The sequence below is a fragment of the Perkinsus marinus genome (genome assembly GCF_000006405.1).
Source record: "Perkinsus marinus ATCC 50983 genomic scaffold scf_1104296958712, whole genome shotgun sequence".
Classification (NCBI taxonomy): Eukaryota; Perkinsozoa; order Perkinsida; family Perkinsidae; genus Perkinsus; species Perkinsus marinus.
The window spans coordinates 837720-838894 of record NW_003206658.1 but is presented as its reverse complement, the minus strand read 5'-3'; the positions used below and the strand labels follow the sequence as shown (position 1 = coordinate 838894).

Here is a 1175-nt window from a genome sequence, read left to right as displayed (position 1 = left end):
GAGCAGATGATGGTCCACATTCATCTTGGTACGATTACATAGGACTTGCTTGGCCAAACTATCGACTCCCTTAAGCCTAGGAAGTTGGCCATAATGATGTTGTTGATGATAATCCCTACGGAAGGGGCCTTACCTGTGGCCCTCATCCATCACGACTAATCTCCAATGATAACAATTGAAAGCGGATGGAGTTTGGATGACCGTCTCGTAGGAAGCAACCATGACATCAAATTTTGGCCTACATGAAGAAGCGGACGATGGATCAACGAATATGACTTTGATCTGGTTTCGAATGAGTTTGTGGTGTAACGGTATCATGGCTTGTTCACGAGCACCAGATATCGAGATCAATTCCCAGAGCCCACACGAATTGCTCTACTTGTAATCTATCTTTCCTTTAACCACATTCTTCTCCTTTATACTACGGCCATCATTCAAGTTAACCCAGTTTAGCATATAATCTTGAATTAGAGGACGCTCTTCTTGAGCGCCATGGAATACTACAGTACGTAATGCAGGAGCCCACTAAAAGTGGTAAGCTACACCATAAGGTATACACTAGAATTGATGTACTTACTTTGGCTAATTCCCTCTTCCAATGAGTGAGAGTAGAGAGAGGAGCAACAACAAGGCATGGTCCCACTCCTCCAGTTAGCTCATGTATAGCTGATATGAAAACTGAGCTCTGGACTGTCTTACCAAGGCCCATCTCATCTGATCAACGCCTTACACCGATAACAACAACTCGCAGTGACTACCTGCTAGTATAGATCCACGATGTTGAGCCCAGTTGTATAGTAGCCATTGGATTCCCTCAACCTAATGATACTATCTGATAGTGGACCAAAAGGTAGAGGAAGCCTTACTTGAAAGTCAAAAAGCTGCTCCCCAATGGGCTTGTAATACAACTTATGACCATCTTCTACATTACTATCACCATTGGAGTTCTCATCGTGGACCTCGTCTATGTTCTTGGAATACCACTCTTCTGACACATCCTAAACGTAAATGTGGTATATCGATGTAGTCCATTGATTTCTTTACTGTAGGACGACGAGTAGTGACTGTCTTAAGATGAGCCTTCCTTCCCCTATCATTAAAATGACGCCAATCCTTAATCAAGTGGTCAGGCACTAAATCCTGAGTACCAAGCATCATACTACTGAATAACACTG

The 1175-nt window shown here is 43.1% G+C and overlaps 2 protein-coding genes across 2 annotated transcripts in view; one reads left to right on the top strand and one right to left on the bottom strand.

Moving 5' to 3' along the window:
* Pmar_PMAR011728 (hypothetical protein) overlaps window positions 1-159 on the top strand; it is a gene marked incomplete at both ends in the record, with an annotated part of 578 nt that extends 419 nt beyond the window's left edge. The window contains one exon of the mRNA XM_002773820.1: window positions 43-159. Within this exon, the coding sequence (XP_002773866.1) occupies window positions 43-159 (117 nt within the window). The remainder of the gene's footprint in view (window positions 1-42) is intronic.
* Window positions 160-375: 216 nt separating this feature from the next.
* Pmar_PMAR011727 (chromodomain helicase dna binding protein, putative) lies at window positions 376-1155 on the bottom strand (the record flags this gene model as incomplete). The annotated part of the gene is made up of 5 exons (XM_002773819.1): window positions 376-525; window positions 578-714; window positions 759-819; window positions 867-998; window positions 1045-1155. 5 exons carry the CDS (start codon window positions 1153-1155, stop codon window positions 376-378), a joined length of 591 nt encoding a protein of 196 aa, XP_002773865.1.
* Window positions 1156-1175: the final 20 nt, after the last annotated feature.